The sequence below is a fragment of the Hipposideros armiger genome, unplaced genomic scaffold (assembly GCF_001890085.2).
Source record: "Hipposideros armiger isolate ML-2016 unplaced genomic scaffold, ASM189008v1 scaffold_48, whole genome shotgun sequence".
Taxonomy (NCBI): domain Eukaryota; kingdom Metazoa; phylum Chordata; class Mammalia; order Chiroptera; family Hipposideridae; genus Hipposideros; species Hipposideros armiger.
In genome coordinates, this window is record NW_017731398.1 from 2,484,537 (window position 1) to 2,508,417 (window position 23,881).

Genomic DNA, 23,881 nt, shown 5'->3' on the forward strand with positions numbered 1-23,881 from the left:
TTTTGGCGATGGAGGGTCAGCTGCTTTCTCTATTCCCCACAACAAGATTCAGTTCCTTGGATGTGCCTGCACTTTCCAACCAATGGCAGCAAAAACAAAAAAGCAGAAAGTATAACACAGAAGGTAGAAGGTATGGCGGGATCTGCCGGGAGGTTCAATATTGAATGAAACAGGGTTTTAGAAAAAGCGATACAGAAGTGAGCTGAAAGGGCGGACATTTTTAACAGAAAGATAGAAGAAAACTTCGTAGAGCCGAGGGGAAAAACAGAAGAGTCACGTTGACTGCATTTCCTCTACTCTTTCCGCTTCCTCCGGGGCTGGCTGTTCTGCTTTGAGTTTTACGCTGCCAGTTTTCCTCAAGCATCTGGTGGTTTGTGGATGGAGAACTGAGGTAGTTGAGAGAATTGCCGTAGGTGATTCTGTGGTGGCTTCCTGGCCCCGTTTTCCCCACATGCCTCTTCTTCTGGTTGTGGGCTCGTTGACAGTGGGTGGGTTATTAGGCGCCCCTGTCATCGCACCAAGAGGGAGCCGTGGGCAGACTGGACACCCCCAGTTGCCATAGGAGGGCCTCGCTGAATGTTAGAGGGTGCTTTATAGGCAGTGACGTTATTGGTGGCCATGGGCAGAGAGAGGATTGGTGGCGTCTGCTGGCTCTTCTCTGAAGGTCATGGAAGAGAGTGGGAACTGTGGCCCCCGCTGAGAAGAGATACAGAGGGGGAGAATGGTCAGGGTAGAGCTAGCTCACATTTATGGCAAGAAGACAACGTGGGGACCAGAGGAAAGGCCTGAGGACACAGAGCTTGTCCCCCAAAGTGGTGTGGCTCCCTGCCTTCACCAAGCATCAGAATTACTTGGGAAGCTTCTTTAAACTAAAGATTCTTAGGGCCTCAGCTCAGACTGAATGAGTCAGAATCTTTGGAAGTGGAGCCTGGCAGCCCTGTGGAATCGACGATTCCATCTGATTGATGGAATTGATAGAGGGGTTCTTTGAGGTGGGGCTGGACTGAACAGGAATGAGAAATGGAGAAAGATGGGTAGAAAAAGGGTTCCTTTGTGATGTCTGCTGCCATTTCTACTTCCGTGTTTTATATAGAAAGGCACATGAGCCCCCATTGCATGCATAGCGCCAATGCTATGTCACCCTAACTCAGGCACCCGTGTCCCCAGTCCAGGAAAAAGTGGCCTCTGCTGGACCAACATGCACTGTTTTACTGGGTCCTCAAGGACCAGCCTCTTGGGCTTCAGTTTCTGCATTGGTCTCTGGCTCCCTGTGCCCCTGTCATCTTTTATATTTAGGAAGCTCCGCGGTTCTGTCTGGCTTCCCACTGGCCCTGCCGTCCACCAAAGCAGGAGGAGTGGCTGTATCGGTTCAGGTCCTTTGGGCTGCAAACAACGAACGTCATCTTAGAATGGTTTATCCAAAGAGGGTGGGAGATTTCTTATTAAGACAAGGCCACCCAACATGTGTGCATAACCATTTGGTATCCTTTGAAATATACTTTCCGAGTATTCTTTGAACATTTGTTGAACCCCTTTCAGCAGAAACGCTGGTCCCTGCATAGGAAGACGGCTGAGGAGCACGCAGTCCCTGCCTTGTCCAAAGCAACTCAGGTTTTGGCCCCTAAAATTCATGCCCGCGGGGGAAAACAAAAGCCCTGCATTTCACAGGACCCCCTTTCCCCACTACCTCCCTCCTGAATCCTAGAAACAGTCTGCTGTGATGGGTGTTACTGTAAGTAAACCCTTTAATGGAGTCTCCCCCTACGGGTCCATCCAGGTACTGCTTCCAGCTGTGTGATCCCCTCCCTTAGAGAAGTCCAGACTATCATACTTTTCTCCATCTTATCCCTTTTCCACTGTAGTCTCAAACTCCTTCTAGAACATGTGCCCTGGCAAGGACTCATTTATAGGAATACACACCTGTCTCAGGGACCCAAAGGGAGAATGCCGTCAGAACGCAGGAAGAGCCGTAACCAAGAAATGAGAAGGCGTTGGGGCTTTTTTTCCTCCTTTCGTTTTTGCAGCTCTGTGTGTTTCTGCTTCATTCTTTGTTCTTTCTGAATGCTAGTTTTTTGCTACCTCTCTGGCCGAGGTGGGAGAATATGGCCACCACTACCCCAGTGTTTCATGTATACGTCTCTTATTCCAGCAACTTCCAAATTCCTGGGAGAGAGATTGAACCAGCTCAAGTTGGAGTGCTCTTCCAGGCGTCTCTGGGGTACAGAGACAATGTCAGGTAGTGCAGATATGTCATCCAAGAGCCCTGCCCTAGGGAACTAGGGCGTGTACCCCAGAGTGCCCCCATTAAGGTGGCTCTGTCCTCCAGGGTAATTATCTTTCCCAAAATCGGAGGGCATTCATTTTCTGTTCTATTTTAAAGGATAAGGAACCAGAGATAGTCTTCTCTTCCCAAATGGTCTTGGTTAGGTCCGACTACAAGTCCTGTTGTGGACTGAATGGAACTGTAAGCATGTCTCTCAGCACACATGATGGCTCACATATAAATAAATTCATAGCCATCCTAGAATATAGTCCAGTCGCTTATATAATCAGCCCTTAAAGTTTGCTAAGAAACGGGAAGTAGCGTCTTGGGAGTCATTGCCCGGCTCCTTTGCCTGGTCAACCATGAACAACGCAAACCCATTTCCTGACGAACAGGGTCCAAACCGTCGAACCTTTAATATCTTGAAAGCATCGTGCGGTAAAAGGCCTGAGCCCAGCAAGACGTGACACCCACGCCTCCCCTTTCCCGTTTTTTTTTTTTTTTTTTTGTCATTGCAGAGCCACCTTCAGGAGGAACTGCTCGGCAGGGGCCTGTGACGTGTGCTGGCGCACGGGCCCGTGGAGGCCCTGCACTGCGGCCTGTGGCAGGGGCTTCCAGGCCCGGAAGGTGGACTGTGTCCACACAAGGAGCTGCACACCGGTGGCCGAGAGACACTGCGTGCAGAGAAAGAAACCGTCCTCCTGGCGGCACTGTGTGGGGCCTTCCTGTGACAGTACGTACCCCTCCCAGGTATCACGACTGCCCCAGAAGCTAAGTTCACACCATACCCCATGGGGCCTCTCTGGTCAGTGTCGTGTCAGAGGGGCCAATCAGAATGGATGTGGCATCTTGGGACCTTAGGGAACTAGCGACCTTGATGTGGGTGCAACTCAGTGTTCTTGAAAGAGAGCAGCTGAGTCAGGCATTGGGAGCATTGCTTCCTGCCTTCTAACAAGCAGCCTCCGCACGGACTCCCCGGCTGCTGGCAGTGTCACCCATAGATGGGCATTCGTGGATGGGATTGTACAGGCAGCAAATGTCTTAAAGTTACACGTAGAGTTTAGCCGTATATGTATTTTTCCAGGGAGCAGGGCCACAGCTTTTGTAAGTTTTGCAAGGGGTCCGCGACCCTCCAAAAGCTAAGTGCTACTGCTCTGAGCATCGAGATGGGTGGCATGGGCCAGAAGGGTCAGGAGGTCCCTGGAGAACAACAAGAAGCTACCTGGCCTAGCTGAGCAGTGAGGCTGATATGTTTTCGACTAGGGCAAAGCAGTGGTCCTAACCCAAGCTTAGTGTCACTCGCTTCACTCTCAATGAATATATGCTTTTCCTAAAAGCAGGTGATATTTTTTAACGAGGTCTCTAATGAGCCAGTGTGCTAAATGGCGGTGGGATTTGTTCTGTTTTGCTTTTGCAGGAGACTGCACAGACACAACTCACTACTGTACGGCTGTAAAGCATCTTAATCTGTGTTCCTTAGACCTCTACAAACAAAGGTGCTGCCAGGCGTGTCAAGAAGGATAAACCTTTGGAGGGGTCATCATGCTGCTGTGAAGACAAAACGAAAATGTAAAAAAAGCTCCTTTCCCCAACCCAGCTGGTCCAAAACCACGTCCTTCTTCACACACGCTCGGCTCTGCGGCCACACAGAGGTCGATGCAAAATCTCCACTGTTACAGATCCTGTACTGTCATTTTCCCACCGACGGTTTTTAATGCCACCTCTTTGAAATGATGTGTTCCAGGACTGACAAAAGCACCGTAGCAGGCATGCCATGGCTCTTGGGACCTCACCATGTCCTTATCATCAGGGCGTCACCAAGACCCCCAGTGCGTTGTCACGTGCTGCCGCTTCCTGTGATATAGATTAGTATAGAGCAGGGCACCCTGAAGACGTGGGAAGCACAGCACCTGGTGGTGTCCTCTTCGGTCCAGTTTTAGGGTTTCTACCGGTTTATGAGGCATTTACGTTTTTAGAAGCTCTGGCCAGTAGCTGTTAATATGTTCAGGCTGTCAGCAGGTTTATGGATCCTTAAGTTTCGTCTGTGAAAAAGAGACGGTTGCTCTGGACAGGCTTGTAACACCAAGTGGCCCAAGAACCCTGGGGGTGGGGCATCTGGTTCTTGCCCTTAGAGAACCCAGGGATGAAAACGCAGAGTAAATGTCACTGCCATTTTCACAACTATGGAAATCAATCTGTGACCAAATGAGGCATCTGGGAAATCAAAGGAGAGGGAACGTTAACCTTTTCTACTGATTTTGAAGTATAGCCAACACTTTCAGAGCTGTGAATGAAACTTTTTCTAAGCACTATTTCCTTGTACGCAAACAGCCAAATCAAAGCCTTATTAGACCTAACTTATTCATAAAATTGTATCCCCGGGGATGTTTTATTTTGGGAAAAATTATAAGAACGTCATCTAAATAGGAAACATGATCGCTGGAAAGAATTGTTTATAGTAAATAACTGTTTTAATTTGAACTGGTTTTTTTCAGTGAATCCAAAGTAAGTTAGGGTTAGGCTGGAAGTTGCAGATGGGACAAGGTAAGGATTAGGTGATTACATGGCAGGCTAGATTTAGTTGTCGGATTGGGTTAGGTGAGCATGGAGGTTAAGTTAGGGCTCAGGCTGGAGCTGGCTTTGGGAGTTAGGATTAGGGCCAGGTTAGGTCACAGTTGGATTGGGTTTAGACTGGAGCCAATGCTGGTGACAGTGACAGTGGCAGGATGGAGGTGACGTTTGGAGTCAATGCCGCTGCTGAAGCAGCTTGGGGCTAGGATGACATTGTACGTTCTAATGCTGATTTGGCGCTTTCTCTTAACGTTCTACCGGTTACAGCTTTAGAGTTCACACCACCCGAAATAAGCGGTCCTCCCTCTTCACTCAGTGTCTCAGTGACCTGTACCCAGGCTGCTTACCGCCTGTCGGCAACACAGTTACCTGAAGCCGGTGGAGCTGGACCTCGTCCCCGGCCACTCCTGAGGGAACAGTGTGTGTGGCTTTGGGTGTGTCTGTGGACGAGCGTGCTGAGCCTCTCCACCGTGTGCTGAGCGCCGGGCGTCCTGCGTGACCTCAGCCTTACTGACACTGGGACAAGCGCTACTGTAAGAGGAGGGGTGGCTGGGAGCAGACGGGGGAGGACACACCAGCCCATGAGTTCCTGGTTGTCCGTTCTCACCTGATGGCTGGAGGCTTCTAAATGAAAGGAAAGGTCACTTGTAAAATACTCTTTGTACATACTTAACAAGACTTAAAGGTGCAATATTTTATTTTGTACAGTGTGTAATAAAGACATGGGGCATATATTTTTTTCTTATTAACAAAATTTCTTATTAAATCGATCCACCCTTGTATATTTAAAGTGGCTATTTTTCATTGGCTAGTCAAACGACATTCCTGTGTACTGTATGTTACTACTGTTTCTATAACGTAAGAGGGGGGTTTCTCCTTCATGACCCTGAAGGAATTCAGAAATAAATGTACTTTAATTATTCAGCGGCACCCGTATAAATGTAGGTGGCTTATTTGTGTCGTTTTTGGCAGCCTTGTCTGTCTCCTTGTGAGTCCAGGCACAACCCTGATGGGTCCGATGTGCTGGGCTGTCCTTTGGGGTGTAGGTGACAAGATTCAGGGCGGGTCACCCAGAGATTCCTCTGCCTCCCTTACACCGACTGTTTATGTCCTGTGAGTCAAAGAGTTAAAGGAATGTCAAGGCCAGAAGGAGTGGAAAGAAGCCCGAAAATGGACAGCCTGAGACAGGCCTCGAAGCAGGTAGTAGTTGGGACAGAAGGAGGTACTAATACCCTTTTGTTTTGTCTGCGGTGAGGAGCCTGGGGACTGACATGCAAGGTCTGCACCTGGTGTTGAGCAGTCAGTCGGTGAGTGACCCTTTCACCACCTTCCCATCATTTGCATCGTGCAAATGGATTAGCAGTGAGTCTTTACACACATCAGTCGTGGCGTTGGAACTCAGATTCCCCTTCGTTCGCCACAGGCCTTGGAATTTCCAAGGTCACTTGTGGAAGACTAAAGTCCTTCATTGTACAGTAACTTGGGAGACGAGACTCTAACTTCCTGAGGCTGAGCCACACAGGAGATAAGCAGTGAGACGCCTCAGAGATCTCACAAGTGTACATTCCTCTTTCTTCCTCTTCCTTTTCTTCTTCGTTTCCTCCTCTTTTTTAACCAAGTCCCATGTAGGTTACAAGCAGTATAGAGCATTATCAGGAGAGAGGAAAAGTTAGCAACGTTGTTTCCAACTCAAAGAGATTCCCCTCATGACTAATGATGTAGAACGTCCTTTCATAGGCCTGCTATGGGCTGAATTGCATCACCTCCAGAATTTCTAACCCCCAGAATGCGACCTTATTTGGGAACAGGATCTTGGCAGATGATCACCTTCAGGTGTGCTCATTCAGGTGGGTGACGTTGGTGGAAGTCCTGTAGGTCTGTGAATCTCACTGTGACTGATAATTGTCATAAATTTGGATGCAGATGTGTGCCCACAGGGAGAATGCTGCGTGAAGATGAAGGCAGAGGGCTACAAGCTAAGGAAACACCAAGGGTGGCCGGCAAAACTCCGGAAGGTAGGAGAGAGGAACACCGGATATTCCCTCCCGGCGTTGGAAGGAGCCCGCTTTGCCAACGCCTGGATCTCAGCCTTCTCGCCTCCAGAACGGTGAAACGGTACATTTCTGTTTGTTAAGCCATGCGGTTGGGGGTACTTGGTTACAGCAACCTTAGCAATAACACCTACCTCTGTATAGATTCTTTGGCAAAGTATCTGTTTAGACTTCCTACCCGTTTTTTTGTTTTCCCTGTTGTGGAGTTTTACAAGTTCTTGGTGTATTCTGGATACGGAGCCACTGAAGTGTATGTTATAGATGAAGAAACAGGGCTCAGCGAAGGGACGTAATTTGTACCAGGTCCCATACTAGTCTGTCTGTGGAAGAAAATCCAGTTCCTGCTGCTCTTGTAGACTCAGCATCTTTAAATGCTTGCTGGCTGGAAGCCTCTCTGACACTGTTACCTCATTATAGTCCATTGTGGCCACAAATGAAGTGTCCCCGCGGATATTGGAGGTGATGGTGAAATAGCCCTGGCCACCCTGGAGAGAGCAGCTGTGAAACTGCTCTGTTCACGGGCAGGTGGGAAGGGCTGTCACTGGTGAAAGTCCCATGTCTGTGACCTAGAATGGAAATGTGCACATCCATGTAAAACAGCCCTGGGTGGAGAGAGGGGAAAAGCGAAAGCCTTAACGAAATAAATGGAAGAGTCGTGATGTTTCACTGGACACAATGACTCCTTCGGAAGGATATCATCAGCGCTCTTTTTAAAGAGCCTCTTTGAAGTTGGCTAACCTAGGACTGCATGGCTCGCCTTCATGCTCAGAGGTTCCCTCTCCCCTTTGTATCACGAGGCCCCTCCTCTCACACGGCGATGCTCAGACGGCCTTGGTCGTAGTTTTATAGAAAAGAAAGTGTAAATCTGACGTATTAAGAAGCTGGAGTGCAGGGTTCCCAACCTAGGACTGGTGAGCACACCCCTCTTTTCTTCCTGCTGTGTAGTTTTTGTTTTAATGGTCTTTTTAGAACAGTTTAAGGTTCACAGTAAAATGGCGGGGGAAGTACCGAGTTGTCCTGTATCCCGTGCCCCCTTGCCCCACAGCCTGCACCAGAGGCTGAACTGACACCAACACGTTAGAATCACCCAGAGCCCACAGTGGACATGGGGATTCACGCTTAGCGCCGTCCATGCAGTTCTTTTTTTTTTTTTTTTTTAAAGATTTTTATTGGGGAATTGGGGGATAGGAACAGCGCTGGGGAATTGAGGGAAGGGGAACAGACAAGTTGCTGTCCTTTTGTTCTTCAGTCTAGTTGTGGAGGACATTGCTTCACTGGCCCAAGTTGGCACCATCATTGCGCTCTTCCCAGGCGAGGCAGATCAATCGCCAGCTTTTGGACGGCTGTTCACGCTGGCTGCTGGCTGCTCACGCTGGGTGCTGGCTACACACGGTAGCCCATGGCAACCCACTGCCACAGGGGCTGCAGCCTACGCCGTCACCGGCGACTCACGGCAGCCCAGCTCCAGGTTGAGCTGTTGTTCAGCATCTTAGCTGTGGAGGGTAGTGTCACTGGCCCTCATATGTGGGATCCGAACCCGGGCCTTCTGGCATCCCAAACCAGCTCTTAACCAACGCGCCACTCGGCCGGCCCCGTGCAGTTCTTATAAACCACAAAGCCTTTCTTTCTCATTTCCAAGTCTGGGATCTTATTTTCCACAACCAGGGTGTATGTGCAGAGAGACAGGGTGGAGATGGGATGGGGTGGGATGGGAACGTCCTACTACCCTCATTCTTTTTTCTCCATCAGAGTTATCCAAGCCCGGGTTGGTAGAAATTCCTTCTGGGATCTGGCAGGCTGATAGGTAATATCACTGGTCTCCAGGGCTGTTAGAATGTGGGGATGTGAGGGTGCGTCTCCTGCTAAGGGGACAGTGAATTGGGCGGCTGGCTTTCTGCCTCCGCATCTTGGAAGTCTCTTTAACAGGCACAGAGGTACAGCTGTGTATCTGTTTGTGCTGTTCCCACCTCCCCACTGTGCTTGTTCTGGCAAATTCCTACTTACCTTTCAGGATTCAGCTCAGCTGTCCCTTCCCTAGGGACACCTGTCCCGAGCTCCCTGGCTACGTGTCCCATGTCCGTTGTTCCAGTCTCTATATTCACACCTGTCATATGGAGTGTTAGATTGTGGGGAGACACCGTTTTTCTTCTTTGTGTCCTCAGCCCAAGGCCAACTGCCTCAGGAAACCCCAGTAGATGTTTTATTCTGGGGGACCTCTGTCCAGGGAGGAGACCTCCTAATCAGATTAGAGAGATCTGAATACCCAGCCTCAGAAAATGGGCCAGGGTCAGAGTGCTGTAGGACTCCCTAGTTTTTTGAGTGCATGACAATATTTTCTGTTAAAAAGGCAAGACTATCTAATTATGTACAGATTAACCTAGCTAAGACTTTATTAAAATGCTCTATTTTCTAGAGAAAATCGCGTATGGAAATGATTTCATGAACATTCATTTATTTTATTGGTGCTTTATTAATGTTGCAGAGATATAAAATCCTACATATCCTAATTTTTGACTAATGAATAGAAATGTAAATAAAAACAACTTTTAAATAATTAAAAATTTTTAACTACATGGATTTATTCTCAAGTATATATAATTTGAAACAAATCAAAAATTACAAAAGACTAAACTTTATGATAAATCATACTGTCCCATAATGTAATCATTTATCAAAGGGGAAAAAACTCACCCTAAAGTGTTTGATTCATTAGGAAATTCTCAGAATTTGTAGATGAAGTGTGTTCTTTCCACTTGGATGGGGACCTCATTATGCCCCACACCGAGCCCAGGTCTTCTGAACTGTGACTCTGGGCGTGGCAACCAGGTGTGTAATTACCTGAGGTTACCCTGAAGATCTCTTCAGTGCTCTCAGTCCTCCCTAAAACTACTCTAGCCAGTGCTTTTTCCTGTCTGGAAATACTGTCATTCAAACCACCTGATTCCCCCCATTCCAAGCTCTCCATTCTCTGTAGCAACAACTCCGGTGCTCGTGGAAGATCTCAAGGGCAAGACTTCTCAGAAATTGTACTACTCATAAGATTGAAGCAAAGGAGGCTATTTTAAAATCCTTGTTAAGGCCCAAAAGGGAGTGATTACTGAGTAGGTAATTATCCTGATGGGAAAAAGGAAACAACAGGTACAAAAGGATATGCAGTGACTCACTAACGATCCCTGACATCTGTGTAGCAGTTTGACTTTGTGATCACAGTGCATCATAGGAGCTGACGTGCAAAACACAAATTTTGTGAGGTAGGCAGGGCAGATCTCCTTTAACAATCAAAGACACTGAGGCCCAGGCATGAGTCACTTGCCTAGGGTGGTACCAATGAAAACCAACGTCATTAGCACTTGAACTCAGATCCTCTGATTCCCAGCCCACGGAGCCTCTCCTTGTCACACCTCAGTGGCTCGTACTAATTTGAACACTGAAGGGCAGTGCACCATCTTCCCCACCACCCACCCAAACTTGACTCACTGTCCACTCGGTAGAAGAAAAGGAATCCCTGTATCGTTTTCAGTGGTATTTGAGACTGTCCCAGTGGGCTTCAGAAGTGACAACGCATGCGAATCACCATACATACAGTTGCCATAATTGTAAACTCAAGTATAAGTGATAATAGATTGGAGACAAGCTACCAAAGAATATGTGGGGGATTAAAATAGTTTGGATGGGAAGGTACATTATTCAACTTTCAGAAAGGCATACTAAAGAACAATCTTGGTTAACATAGCAATACAAAAAGTGAATTTTAAGACCCTGATTTCCTGTAACAAATTTTCCAATTTTCTTGATTAAAAATGATTTGTGTTAGCTCTCATAAATTTTTTTCTACTATAAAAAATAAAACGGTGTTGCCCTTGGAAAACCAACATCCTGATAGCTGCCTTTTGAACATGACTTGCCGGTTAGAAGGCTTTCACTGTGGGCGTAATCTTGCGGAAGAACTTATGACCTTGGGAATTAGTATTTTCAAAGATATAACCCGGAGGAGAAGGATAGCTCGCGGGGCAGATTTCCTGTTTCTTCGGTGCATACTCGGTGGAGTACATGGTGACATCATCAAATGGATGAGAACTCTGCAAAGGAACACTTACAGGCTTGCAGCTCTCCGTTGGAATCAATTCATGTGGCACATAATGACATCTGAAAGTGCTCAAACCATCAAATTTTCCAGCTGGGTTGGGAATCTGCTGTTGCCTTTTAATGAGTCCTTGACGACAACTTTCCCATGCTGGAAAATCTTCCTTCGTGGTGCTTTTTCCCTGGAAAGGAAAACGGCGACTTCTGTGAGAAACGGGCCTGATGGGGACGACACGTGTGGCCTGGTACGGAACATAGTCGAGATGGCTGGTGCTGTGTAACTGCATGGACCCTGCAGGCGGGACGTACTCTTGGACCTTCTTGACTTTCAGCGGTGGGATTTCCCAGGGTGGGAAACTGTCACGGAATTCAGTGCTCCCTTCAAACTGGGCGCTTTGTGTCACTCTGGTGTGTGCAGGTCTGCAGAGTTTTGCAGTTTCCCCAGCAAGACCCTGAAAGTGACATCGGTGAGTTGTGAGATCCTCAAAGGGCAGGTTGCTTGGCTTGTAAACCTCTTTGGGCCGCGCAGTCTTGGATTCTAGTTGATAAGGTGCATAATCGAGGCGATGGCTTGTATCACCGTTGAAAGGGACAGAGGGCCGTTGGACCACGGAGATGGGTTTAGAGCTCTGCCTCGGCCGTATCTCCCAAGGAACATAATTATCCTGAAATGTAGTCGAATTTCCAAACTTCACAGTGGGGGGATAGTAAGCTTGTTTCGGTTTATAAAGTTCGCTTTTCTGAAGGTCCCAAACTCTATAATCATCTTGGGAGGGGGAAAAAAAAAAGAGCATTTTTAAATACTGAAGACAACAACCATTTTCTCAAAACCATGACTTCTCTCACTGCCCAGATCCACTTCCTGTAGAAATCGGAACACAGCCACGTGTGCAGTTTCCCTGATGCCCCTCAGATTTGTTCTTCTTTGTTCCTCTCTGCCTGGCTCCTCCTGTCTCCCCTTTAATACATGTCACTTCCACGTCCAGATTCATCTGATTACACCACAGACGATGGAACATTGGAGCCCAACCACTGACAGTTTTTGAAAGACCAAAAGGCTGTGTTTTGGATGTAGGCAGAGTTGAGGGATTACGGTTGTTCCCAGGAACTGGTTGGGATTTTCACTGTCACTCACAAAATGCTAAATAAAATCAACCACAGAATCTAGGGACTAACATAAAATCTGGGGCCTTGCTGTGTGGGCAAGACTGATGTGGGGATTACTTCTGGTTCTGGAGGGGCTCCTGGAAAGAGAGAGAACTTCAGCTCCATTATCCTGTAGGAAGCCCGCAGGACTGACTCCCTGAGCAAAGCTACCAGGGAACTCGTTCTATCCCAGAAAGATCATTGTCTTCAACTTGCCTCCTCAGGAAATGGATCTCAAGGCATCCATCTCTGTGTGGATGCTACAGGCCTGGACTGAGTGCTCTCAGAGGTGTGAGCAATAGTATACACAATTTAGAGGGGAAGCAGCATAGCTCAGTCTGAGATTTGGTGGTAAGTACCTTCATTCTGCTGCTCGCCACTTCCCTAGACCATGGATGGAAAACTGAAGGGCTTAGACTTCAGCTGAGGGTTGTTTGGGTGTTCTGTTTCTACGTGAGGAAGGCAGAAGGCTGAGGAATACTATAGAATGGACGTCACCCAAATGTATGTATTTCGAAATACCAAAAGTTAATTTATAAAACAAGTTATGCAAGATAAAGTGTTAGGGTCCAAAGTCCAGACAATGTTTATTGGAAAGGCCAAAACTCAAATGCTTATTATGTGGATACCTCCTTTGAAGAGAAAAATTCCTTATCCATAGACATTTCTGCCAAGATGACCAAGTTTGGGGCCACACGATTACTCCCGCCCCAAGCTACTGACGTTTGGGTGAGAGTAGATACCTGGGGGCCAAGAGCAGACAATCTGTAGGCTACAGAGACCTATGAATTAACCTGGCAAGAAAAGGTGAGCTGGGTCAAGCATATTCTTGTCCTTGTGAACCGAAATTTGAAAACACAGGAAACAGGGAAGGGAGGCAAGGGGACAGGAGGGGAACTGGCCTTTTCAGCCTTAGCTAATGTCCCTCTTCATCCCTGGTAACATTCCTGCTCTGAAGGCTCCATTTTCTGGTATTAATGTGGTCAGTCCCACAGCTTTCTTTCAACTGTAGAGTTTGCATGATATGCTTTTCTCCATCCTTTTGCTTTTAATCTATCTGCATCTTTGTATTTAACATAGGTTTTATGTAGACAGCACTTAATTGGTGCTTTCTTTTCTTGGTGTTCTATTATATGACAATCTCTGTTTTAATTGGCATGCTTAGATCATTTACCCTTAATGTAATTATTGATATGGTTGAATTGAAATCTACACTCTCATTGGCTTTGAAGAGGGCTGCTATTTATTTGACCTTCTCAAAGACTATAGTACGCTTGGAAGAGTTTAATCTCATTCTAGGATGGAAGGAAAGCAACAAATCTAAGTGGGGGCATAATGTGATAAATATGGCATAATGCTTGTTCCATGGCAGCTTTTTAAATATGTTCTGAGATAGAGAAAACTAAGTACATGGCTGAATTTGGACAGGAATCCAGGTCTCTTTTAACTTTCAATCAGGCAAATGGTCTTTTTTTCACTATACTATTTTGACCAAAGAGAAAAGTGTTTTTCCTAAGCCATGAGAACGAAGTTCGGCAACACATCGAAATAATGATTTCAAGTTCGATGTCAAAGCTGGACATGAGTTCTAGTTTTGTGGCCCCTTCATTTTTGAAATGGCAAGTTACCTTTATAGGTTGGAACAGTGTCCATCTTTCCTTTTTTAAGTTGCTGCCTCTCCAAGGGCCGGACTATAGCCACAGGCTGTATGTTATAAGAATTAAAATCGTGTTTGTAGGTAGTACCAAGGTCAATCTCCCCCTGTTTGGGTTTATATTCTTCTGGTACATGGCGAGGCTGTTGGACTATTTCATAAGGACGATAATCCGACCTGAAATATATAAATTTGAAACATAGCCTCACAGGTTCTTTTATTATTATTATTATTTGAATACAGTATTGAAAATTTCAAGATTTATTTTACTTGAAAAGTTTAAGAAGATATTAAAATGGTGACAGTTGATGAACTACTTGAAAGGAATAATTGAATTTATGTCCTATCCTGTGACTAAATACCTGAAGAAAAAAGAAATATATCAAAAATCCTAGTTTCAAAACATCATTACAACGGATCCTTAGTTAACTGGATGTTACATAAATAAAATCTTCCAGTAATTGAAATTTTTTCCTAACGTGGAAGGAAATCCAGGTGAAAAATTTAGTGAATATGAAAAGAATTTTAAATGTATGCTCTGGGTCCACTTGCCAAAATTCTTACTCATCCTCTTTGAAGACTTTAGTAAACTATTTGGGCGTGCTTTCTTCTTACTGAAGTCATGCTGTCTTCCGGCTCACCATTAAATGATAAACTCTGGCCTTTAGACATGAATGACATTTAGAGTATGGATGTGTCTTAGTCATCCTTGGATCCCCCAAAAGCCCTTGCCTTGGATGGGAGCCGCGTTGTAGTCCAGCTCTGCTGGGCATTATGTACATTATGTGGCAGGGCCAGGACTGCAGACACAGGCCGTCTGGTGGAATGAAGGAGACCAGTCTCAGACTGATCAGACGAGGTCCGAATCCTGGCTCTGGCATTCACTACATGCATGACCTTGGACATCGTAGTTAACCTTTCTATGCCCGTGTCCTTATATATAAAATAGGACAATACCATCTCCATCATAGGGTTGTTTTAAGGACTGACACATACACATGCAGGTGCGCGTGCACGTGCGCGCGCACACACACACACACGCACACACTGCTTGGTACATAGTAAGGGCAATATGCTAACTATTATTACAAATCTTCAAAATTGCTTTTTTTTTTTTTTTGGTCATCTGGACTCTATTGACTCTGTCACTCATTTTATGATTAGTTTAAGCCATCTTGTATTACTGTTACCTGTATACATCCGTAAGCTCCAAAAAAAAACACAAAAACTCACCGAATCCCTTCTCCTATTCACAATATAACTTCTTAGACTTGTTGACTTCGTTCCCTCTCCCGCCTCAGCCCACCTCAGCCAGGTTCCCAGCACTGTCACTTCTCTAATACAGCTCGAGGGGTCACAGCGTCTTCTATGGGATTAAATCTATCAGATAATTTAAGTCCTCCTCTCACTCGACCTCTTCAGCGGTGATTGACATGATTGCCCACTCCCACTATTTCCAGGAAGTCCTCGCGTCATCCTCCTCTACTCAACCATTAAACGCCGGCAGTGCCTTGACACTGGAGCCCACACACACTCTTCTCATCCACGTTCACTCCTGAGGACAACGCCTCTACTCCAGCACAGCTTCGGTTACTGCCTACAGAGAGAGGACTCAAATTTCTCTCAGCTCAGACCTCTTCTCTGAGCCCATACCAGCATGTACGATGGCCTCTTGGAAATTCAGTGGCACCTCAAAACTTAATAGGCCCCTAATTAAACTCACAGTTCCCGCCCGCCCAACCAATATGGTCCTTTTTGCTTGTTCCGTTTTGGTGACTGGCATCACCATCTCTTCAGCTGCACAGCCAGCAACCTAGGACTCACCCTTCATACCTCACCTCCTTTCCGTATCTCATCAACTATCAATTTTGCCTCCTAAATGTCCCCCAAATCTAACTGCTCTTCCCCATCTCATCACCGACATCCTAGTCAAAGCTTTCACAATAGCTCATGCTGGTTTCCTGAGCTCATTTACCTGCGTCCACTCCAGTTCTCTCTCCAATCTTTTTTCACATTGCTAAGTAATCCTTTCACATGTAAACCTGAGGTCATCCTTGCCCTCATCTCTCTAGCCTCTTCCTTGCCCCCTTTGTTTACCCCCCTCAACAGACAGACAAGAAAGGAACCTCAGTGCCTTCTTATTGCTCTGAGACAGAGGAAAACCAGCCAGCATGGCCGAGGCCCTCAGGCCTCCATCATCGCCTCAGGCACACCACGCTTCCTCTGCTGCGCTGGCCTAAGAACATCCTCCTTCCTGCTCAGCTGGAAAGCACTTCCTTACCCACTTCATCGCGTTCATTGCTTCAGTTCTTCTGAGGTTTTAGCTCATTCTTCTCATCTCCCTGATAAAGTCAAACCTCTTATTCTGGCTCCCACATTACCTCGTGTCTATCCCTCACAGATTGTATCCTTGTTGCAATGTTACACTTAAGAGTGATGTTTTGAATTGCCACCTTCACGAGATGCAGCGCCCTGGAGCACAGACATCAGTCATGACGGTTTTTTGTTCACCCCTGGATCGCAGGTGTCTAGCACAGTTCCTGACACATGATAAATATTCTTTAGTGGATGAATCATAGTAGAAATCACATACCTCTGCTCCTCAAGCCATCTGAGTTGTTCTTTGCTCTTCCCAAATACCAGCTAGAAGTGAAGAGGCTAAAACGCAGCCGGGGAGTGGAAGGCTCAGGGAGGACAGAGAGAAAGCTTAGCCCGCTGAGTTGCTCTAGGCAGATTAGTTAAGTGTTAGAAAGAAGCTCTCTATTATAAAGAAGCAGTAAAGGAGCATTGGGAATCTTGCTGCCTGGCAGTTGTTATCAGTTTGGCTCAACTAAAATCTTATACAAATTCTTAAAAAAAAAAAAAAAGTAGTAAAAGGTAAATGCGCTTTTATTCATCTGATTATCCCAAAACATGTGACACGTCCGTCCAGAGTCATACTTTCAGGGCAGACTTCCTGCCAACTCCGGCTGTCCATCACCTGTGCTGTGGAAGTAAAATGAACTCTATGCGAAATGGAATGAAAAAAAACGAAAGTTGTTGCAGAGCATTTTTTTTAACCCCAAATTATAGAAGTCTGATGTATGAGTTCCTTGAAAGCAGGAATCTTTATTTATTGATCTTTTTATATCTAATGCCAAAGACTGCCTTGAATATCTTGTGCACATTAACAGAATAAAGAAAAGAATTAACCTATTGTATTGACAAACATACAAAAAAGGTAAGTCCAAATGAAAAGTTTAGGCGTAGGATGTTTTTTTTCCCGTTACCCACTGAAGACATATCAAGTGCCTACTATGTGCTAGTAGGCATTGCACTAGGATTCAAGAAGCAGAACGCTGAGATGAGAACAGACACAATTCCTGCTGTCACAGAACCCTGAAACTTGTTTACTGACAAACAGGAAGATGCTTTGAGAGTTTACAGAGGAGACTTACCTAGCCTGAAAACTGGGCGAGGCTTTTCATTGTGATAACTGGGTTGAGATCTACATGTTGAAACGGTAAGAGGAAGGGAAAATTTCAAGCAGCTAAAATAGTATCTTGGAAGGTTATGTGGAAGGAGAAACCTGCTACTTTCCAGAAGTGAAAAACGTCCTATGGGATGTAAGCGTAAGAGTACAAAGGGCTTTGCAGTGAAAATAAATTAGTGAGGCAAGTAAGGACCAAACCATGAAGAGACTTCGGGAAGGAGTTCGATGTATATTCAGTACAGCGGGAAAGGATAAGCGTATTTTCAGCAGGGAGGCTACAGGGTTAGATGTGCATGTTAAAAAGACCATCTCGGCAGGCTGAAGTATAGAAACAGATCAGAGATGCAAAAAACCAGACGCGACACCCATAAAACAATTAAGAAGCTACTGCATTCTTCTAGGTCCTGGTGACAGCGGAAAGCAGATACATATGAGAGACTTTAGCAGGTTAAAAAAAAATAGCAATAGGACTTTTTATTTCCCCTCTTCCTTTTCACGTTCTGTCATTCTAACTCAATTCTCATCTTCCTGTTTTTCTCAAGTTGTGACTTAGCTGGTTTCTTGCTTCTTGAATGGGTTCCACTTAAATCCACTAAAGAGTGCAATTTACAGCGGTAAAAAACTTTATTAAGACCAGAAGAGTTGGGAGAAGAATAAGTAGAGCAAATAGTTTCTCGGTATTTACTTAAATGTTGTTATTCCTTCCATTTTACCACGGTATGCTCGGAATTCTTGCTTGGGCTTCAAACTCTGAGCTGGAAGAACACTGCCATAGGTAGGATATTTCTCCAAATATTCGGTTGTGGGGCAGTACACGCCAGTATTTTCATAAATCCTAGTGGTTCCATGTGGACAGTGATGTCGCCTGTGTGAACATAAAGAAGCTGAAAGATTATTTGCACCTTCAGAAACATTTTGCCTGATCATTCCATTTTTAATCAGAGACCTCGGATAAACTCAGGATCTCTAAATCCAAGAGCAGCTTTATTAAAAAAGGAAACATAAAACCTTGTGTTCTCTGCAATGGTGTTTAGAAAAACAGTGACTAAATTGTGTTATAGCCTCCTGTGGTGGAAACTCTGGCTTTGCTTGACAATTTCATGAGTCTTGTTTTGCTGCAGAAACTGAAAAGCTAATAGGTAAATTTCCGAGGCCCCTTGCAGGCAGGTTCCACGTACAATTTATGTGTCACCTGCTGGATGTGCTCACAGGAGGCTTAGATTCAGAGAGCGCTACAGAGAGGTCAGGACATGTCCATTTTGCTCACATGGACCGTGTAGAGCAAAGAGCTTGGAGCCCATGGTTGGGAGGCAGCTTCCTGGTTTGAAGGTGGCTTTCTGACTTGGCAGCGTCCTGACCTTGGCAGTGATGAGAGCTCTGTGGCAGTTTCCTGATTGTGGCAGAGGCTGTGGCTGCCTTGCCAGCCCAGTTCCGCGGTGAGAGTTTTGGGGAAATTTTCTGGAAAGCTTAGTTTGAAAACTGTTTCTTTGGTTCTTCCAACAGTTCTGTGAGCTATATATACTCCTTAATAAATTCCTTCAGCCAGACTAGATTATATTGTCCATAACTAAGAACCCTGGCCAATACGTGCTAATAGTGTGCAGTTGTTACGAGAATGAAGTTGACTTTTATGCGTGACTGTTGGAAGATGGACGACTGCAGATAGTGAAAAAGTGGGTTGTAGAATAATATATGAAGTATGCTCTCTCTTTAAAGAATGTGGATGTAAAGCAAGTCTTGAACATGTGGTATCTGTGGGGAATAGGATTATGAGGGAATTTCACTACATTGTAGATCTTAATTGAATTTTATACTATGTTTTGTGCATTTATTTCATAATCAGAAAGAAAAGGATAAAACTGCAATAAAACAAACAAAAAACCCAAGTAAACAAAAAAAGTAAACTCTCACATCCTGAAATAGAAGGCACGGTATCATTAGGGGACCCCAGGCTGTGTGGTAAGGGTTGCTAATGTGAGGCCAGGTAAAGCTGAAGAAAGTGTCGACTATCTGTAGATGAGTCGGGACCACCCAGGAAATCCGGACTCCATGGGCCTCCAGGAAGAAAACAGGAGAAATCAGTGTGCTTGGAGGTAACTGGACAGCATGATGAATGTAGTGCAGGGAGGGAAGGAGAGGGTGGTTTGGGCTAGCCAAGAAAATGCACAGTTAGGGTTGTCAAGAGATTCAGGGGGCCGGCCGAGTGGCGTATTGGTTAAGAGCTGGCTTGGGATGTCAGCTCTGTGCAGCAGGGCCCCGGTTCGGATCCCACATGAGGGCCAGTGACACTGCCCTCTACAGCTAAGATGGTGAACAACAGCTCGACCTTGAGCTGGGCTGCCATGAGTCGCTGGCGACGGCATAGGCTGCAGTGGGTTGCCGTGGGCTACCGTGTGTGGCCGGCGGCCAGCGTGAGCGGCCAGCAGCCGGTGTGAGCTGCCAAGAGCCGCTGTGAGCGGCCGTCCAGAGGTCAGCGACCGATCTGCCTCATCCAGGAAGAGCAAAATGATAATACCAACATGGGCCAGTGAGGCGATGTCTTCCACAACTAGACTGAAGAACCAAAGAACAGGAACTTGTCTGTCCCCCTTCCCCAATTTCCCAACACTGTTCCCCTCTCCCAATTCCCCAATAAAAATCTTAAAAAAAAAAAAAAGAGAGACATTCAGGAATATCGACAGGAAATGGAGGCTTTGGGAAAGTGCCAAAGTGATTTAGTACCACACGTGGTCTCTTGGAAAAATTAGCCATAGGGTACACAGGCCAGGCACGGAGGTTTGAACAGAGCTGCACGAGTTACAAGAACCAAGTCCAAGTGTTGGGATTTCTCATTGTTTTTACTTTTCTTTCCCATCAGAGAAATAAATACAGTCTCATTGTAACAAACCTAATAGGGATGAAGAGCTTATAAAGGAAAGCAAAAGCCTCCTATTCCAATATTCCCAGTCCTTAGAGGCAACTTATGACTGTCACTGCTTTTTGTTTTTTTCTGGAGGCTACATCTGGAATGCTTTTTACGAGCTTTGAACATGCTGAAATTCCCAACATTCAAATTCTAACGTAAATTACAGATAAAGATTTAATTTATGCCATTCCACTCAAATGCCTAGTGTTATATGATCATGCATTCATTCAGCAAGCATTTAATGAGCAACAACTATGCAAAGGTACTGGGGATGCAGCAATAAAGAAAGAAAAGGCAAAAAAAAATTCCCTCCTCTACTCGAGCTAACATCTAGTGAGGAGGGCAGGGACAGCCAATGAACAACTAAATCAGAGAAACACACAGTATATCACGCAATGGTTAAACGCGTGGAATAAAGTGAAGCAGGTAAGTGCCACAGAGTGCGGGGTGGGGCAGGGAGGTGCAATTTTAGACAGTATGACACTGGAGCAGAGATTTGAATGAGAGGATCTTTCATTACATTTGAGCAAATAGCTGAGTGAAAAGGATCTTGCATGTAAGCACCTTGATTGCATTTGTATCTTTAAATATACACTTGAATCTTTTTATTTTTTTAAAGTCCATCAATTTAGAGCATTTCTGAACATACACCTTTGCAGGATGAAGATATTAGCCCCTAAATACTTTTCTTTGACTCTCTCCACGTTGTAAGACAATAGAGAAAAGTATTAACTCCTAATTGTTTTTCTCTAATTTTTCACCTTCCTTTCAAGACATCTGACTTTTTTCCTGCTATACCTTTTTATTTTATTATATATTACACGCTTGTTTAGATTTTGTCCTTCAACACAACCAAGTTGTCATGCTTTGTACCTAGTTTTTGAAAAGCTCTGAGCCTAGGACCCTATGACATTACAGTGACTGTGGTATATTGTTTAAAGGTAGGCCACTTATTGAGTGCAGGGGTACCTTTTCTAATCTGTGGGTTCCACATCGTGACCCTAAGAGCATTCAAAGTAAAACGTTCCTAGCCTCAAGATTAAATTATCTTTTCTTTCATGCTATCAATTTTTAATATTTAAAAATCATTCCATTTTGAACCATAATTTTATTGTATAGCTTTTTTATTTTCCTGAAGTTTCTAATACCTTTAATCCCTCTTACATTCTTTGCATTTCACGTGCACTGAAGCTTTTCAACCTCTCTACTGTACCATCTAGTTTATTTTGAGCCCTATTCTTTCATGGCAGGTTTCCACAGTTGGAGTCTTCACTTTCCCTAGACAAGCAATTTCATTGCCTTAAGGAAGCATTCTTCCTCCCAGCCCTTAGGGGTGGGTGTCAGCTGCCTGTGCTTTATTTGGTGGGGGCAGATGGTAGAGGGGAAGGCCAAACAATATGGGTGTTTAGGATTCAGCGGTCAAATTCTTTCTGTATACAGACTACCCTTCTGTCCTCAACTTAGACCAATGTCTGTCTCAGACCCTGATTGACAGACTCTCATGTCTACTTCAGAACGTCTACTTCAATTTATCAGTTTTTTTTTATCTGTCAGCATGCCTATCGTTTTTCTATATGCCAAAAATTTGTTGAAATTTCATCTGTTAGATGAGTCCTCTTCCCATTCTTTTCAATAATGTGGGGTTTATTTCCACCTTGGTCTCTATACTTTTATTTCAGTAGATCCTAGGAAAGGAATGAGGAAGTATGCATTTTTTTATCTGCCATCAGGAACTTGAGGCATAGATTTCCTACCCTTTTAATAAACATCATCCTCTCCCTCCTCCTTCCTCCAAATCTCACCCAACCATTTAGACCAGGTTGGCAAAGAAAGCTGGCTATCCTTACCAACTCTCCATTTTTTCTAGCATCCCACAACTTTGCTTTTCAACATAAAATAACTCCATCACAGTTTAGCTCACATGAGCAATTGTGTGCAGAGAAAATTATGTTAGGAGATGGATGGTTTGCTTTGACTGATATAGTGAAAGAAAGACATTTGAAAATATTTAGTTACACAGTATGAGGGGGAAAAAAAAATTCAAACAGCAAGATGACAAAGTACCAGGAAGGAGGTCAAAATTTCCCTGAAGAGGCTCCTGACAAATTCTGATCCTCCTGGAGAGAGGCAAGGTATTGACATATCAATGATTTTGTCCTCCTTGTTTTTCCTCCTCCTCTTTTATTTCAAACAGGTAGTCGGGACCTTTATGGTTACTTGTTGCCAGGCAGAGAATAGAAGCTGTGTGAAGTCAATACATTTTCCTGTCTCTTAAAAAAAAAATTATCCACGAAAGAGATGAAATCAGGTGTCCCTCTGGAGATGAAAAGTAGGTAGTTGTCTTTTAGGGCCCCAGGGTAAAAAGGTGGTCTTGGACTGAAAAAGACAAAGAAGGAAACAGTTCCCCAGAGAGAGGAAGGAGGTAAAAGATAAGAGGAAAAGTGTTCTTAGAAGAGTTAGGAATATTTGCTCCCTTCTGTATCGGTGTCCCAGGAGGTGGCCAGATCGCAAACGAGCTGGCTAAATGGAACCCTACATTAGTGTCTCCCAGCTTTGCCAAAGATCCTTGTGCCTCAAACATAAACTGAAAGGGGGGGGGGCGCCACCAGTCTTGAAGGGATCACGTCCCTGAACTTAAGCAAGAGATGCTTCCGTGGGAAGCATTTACCGGCGTTCAAAGTCCAGAGGACATTGTTACCCTGGCAGTGCCTCAGCTCCTTGGACCATTTCACTGAATTTCCTCGCAGCTGGATGGAAACGGAACTTGGGTTGGATAAATTAAAGATTAGGAAAAAAAAAATTAACCAATGTTTGCACATCGGAGTTTTCAGGTTCATACCGCAAATGTTAATTTATCTTTTAATCTATATCTAATGATTCATTATAAACGTTTATCATTGAAATGGGGGGGACTGCTTTCCATCAACATGCCAAGTGGCATTCCTTTGGAGGGGATTACAATACAAAAAGATTGACATATTGATGATATGTATTCAGTAGGTATGGATCTAATCCCTAGGTCAACAGCGAAGCTGAGGCAGACGACGACACAGCCTTCCGGGGTGGGAGGTTGTTAGGCAGGACCCAGAGACCAATGCTGGCTTTCAGGGTGGAGACCGCTCCGGTTTCAGTCACTCGGATCCGAAAGGAGCGCGGGTTGGGCGGACATGGGAACAGGGTCAGGCTTGGACGGAAAACTGGCGATGGCAGGAGGCGTAGCAGGGGTTGAAAACTCAGCGCACTTGTACACTAATCTGTTCCATGCTTTTTTTTTTTTTTCTGCTGCCCGACCTTTCTTTTTCCTCCCTTTTCAGATTTTGCAGGACTTCCCGTCTCTATCAGATCACACCACTTAGCAGCCTTGATCCGGCCGCTGCTTACTCATCTCTTAGCCGCCTGGCCGAGGGCAGGTCAGCGTGCACCCCTGGGCAGGGCGTCTGTAGAGCTGAAACGTGTAAAGCTGGGAGCCGGCGGGCGCGGAGCCAGCGGCGCCCGCGTCCCCTCCTCTACCCGGCGGCCGTCTAAGCCCCGCCCTCCGCCCCGGCCGCAGCCCCCGGGCCGCCTCTCACCCGCAGGTGCAGATCTGACACAGGCAGCAGCTCCTCATGCTCTCCGCCCGCCGGGTCCAGTCCGCCGAGCCTCAGAGCCGCAGCTGTCTCAGGTTTACCGCGCCCTCCGTCGTCAAGGCAACGCGGGGTCCCGGGGAGACGGACGCGGCGCTGGCTTCCGGTGACGT

At 45.6% G+C, this 23,881-nt stretch overlaps 2 protein-coding genes across 3 annotated transcripts in view; one reads left to right on the forward strand and one right to left on the reverse strand.

The window, feature by feature from the left end:
• Positions 1-5,758, forward strand: part of ADAMTSL3 (ADAMTS like 3) — a 206,349-nt gene extending 200,591 nt beyond the window's left edge. Inside the window, exons 29-30 of the mRNA XM_019640227.1 lie at positions 2,782-3,013; positions 3,744-5,758. Coding sequence (XP_019495772.1) covers positions 2,782-3,013; positions 3,744-3,836 — 325 coding nt within the window. The 3' untranslated portion in view covers positions 3,837-5,758. The remainder of the gene's footprint in view (positions 1-2,781; positions 3,014-3,743) is intronic.
• Positions 5,759-9,450: 3,692 nt separating this feature from the next.
• SAXO2 (stabilizer of axonemal microtubules 2) lies at positions 9,451-23,871 on the reverse strand. 2 transcript variants are annotated; one of them, XM_019640216.1, is made up of 4 exons: positions 23,715-23,867; positions 17,926-18,105; positions 13,743-13,945; positions 9,451-11,734 (listed from the first exon to the last, which is right to left on the reverse strand). In XM_019640216.1, exons 1-4 carry the CDS (start codon positions 23,750-23,752, stop codon positions 10,794-10,796), a joined length of 1,362 nt encoding a protein of 453 aa, XP_019495761.1. In that variant the 5' UTR covers positions 23,753-23,867; the 3' UTR covers positions 9,451-10,793. The 2 variants fall into 2 exon arrangements, with proteins under 2 accessions (XP_019495761.1, XP_019495762.1); XM_019640217.1 differs by lacking the exon at positions 17,926-18,105 and having other exon boundaries at positions 23,715-23,871.
• Positions 23,872-23,881: the final 10 nt, after the last annotated feature.